This window comes from Eurypyga helias, unplaced genomic scaffold (assembly GCF_000690775.1).
Source record: "Eurypyga helias isolate BGI_N326 unplaced genomic scaffold, ASM69077v1 scaffold20230, whole genome shotgun sequence".
Taxonomy (NCBI): Eukaryota; Metazoa; Chordata; class Aves; order Eurypygiformes; family Eurypygidae; genus Eurypyga; species Eurypyga helias.
The window spans coordinates 78,173-79,474 of NW_010226622.1; the positions used below are offsets into that span (position 1 = coordinate 78,173).

Below are 1,302 nucleotides of genomic sequence, written 5' to 3' on the forward strand. Positions count from 1 at the left end.
AACTTTCCAGGGGAAAAAAAAAAAAAAAATCCAACCATTTTAATCTCTGAGCATCCAAACCAAAATAAAAATCAGTTAAAAAAAACCCCAATCATAATCTTTAACCTGAAAGATGATGCCTTTTCCCAATTACTTAAAAATCTGTGAAGAACCAAGAAGCATCCTCCAAGCCCATCGCTTCACAAACCTCCACCGCATCTTTCTGAATAAGTACTCTGACCCCATGGTAGCTACTAGGCTGGATTTCGCAGTTTCACTCAGCGCATTATCCTCAGCCTTTCCGCATGAGACTAAAACGAGCCATGCCATGCCCATGCCCGATACTCACCCTGTTTGGGTGGACGTCCAAGACATCACAGAGCTTGGCTGCAAAGTGCTTAGACCTCTCAAAGCTGCCTTTGCCTACGCTGTAGGAGCCATCCAAGAGGAAAAGGACATCTAACGAAGCAGAGCACTGCATCACTAGAAGGAAAAGATACGCTGTGAAACTACGCTTTGCTCATCTCTCCCTCTGGAAGCATCAGCCAAGAGCAGAAAGTCCAGGCAAACGGACCTGCAGAGGACGGGCTGGGAGAGCCCGGAGGTGCAAGACTTTCACCCTAGAGGTCAAGTCCCCAGCCAGGCTTTAGCGGTTCAAAAGAGCAGCAACCGAGCTGATGCAGCACGATATGATTAACCACAGAGAGCTGCTCTCCCTGGGGAGGACGTGGAGGGTTGAGCAGTGGGGAGAGGGGGCTGTGCCCAGCGGGACCTGCAGCCTCTCCCAACCCCAGGCACAGACGTGAAGCCAGAAGGTGTTTGCAAAGCGTGCAGAGTCCCATGGAGCCAGATGTGTTTGATCTGCAGCACGTTTTTCAAAACACACTCTTATTTCTCTAAACACAAACTCTCTGAACAGCTCCAAGGCACTCACAGAGACACTTTTCACAAAAATCTGCCTTTCATCCCATCTTCAGAGACATATCCTTGTATCACCCCTGCCTGCATGAGCTTGACTGCTCCCAAGTATAAATTCCTGAGGTGGTTATGCTGCAGTGGAAACCTGTAATTTCACTGACAAAGTTAAAAAAAAAAAAAAAAGGGCAGCCTGCAGACATTGAAGAGACATTTTCAAAGCATTTACATGTAAGTTTGAAGTCAGCTCTGCACCAGAATCAACCTCAAGGGAAACTGAATCCAGAAGTTCAGTACATGGAGCAAGCACACCAGACTTTTAAGAGCCCTTCTGGCCCAAGCCCTTTCTCTATCCCCATTGTCTTCATGGTTTTGTTATTGCTACTTTTTTCCAAATCATTCCTGCTA

General features: G+C 47.0%; 1 protein-coding gene across 1 annotated transcript in view; it reads right to left on the bottom strand.

The window, feature by feature from the left end:
- The window catches only part of VWA2 (von Willebrand factor A domain containing 2), a 16,530-nt gene that overhangs the window by 13,304 nt on the left and 1,924 nt on the right, over positions 1-1,302 (bottom strand). The window contains exon 4 of the mRNA XM_010153851.1: positions 329-462. Coding sequence (XP_010152153.1) covers positions 329-462 — 134 coding nt within the window. The remainder of the gene's footprint in view (positions 1-328; positions 463-1,302) is intronic.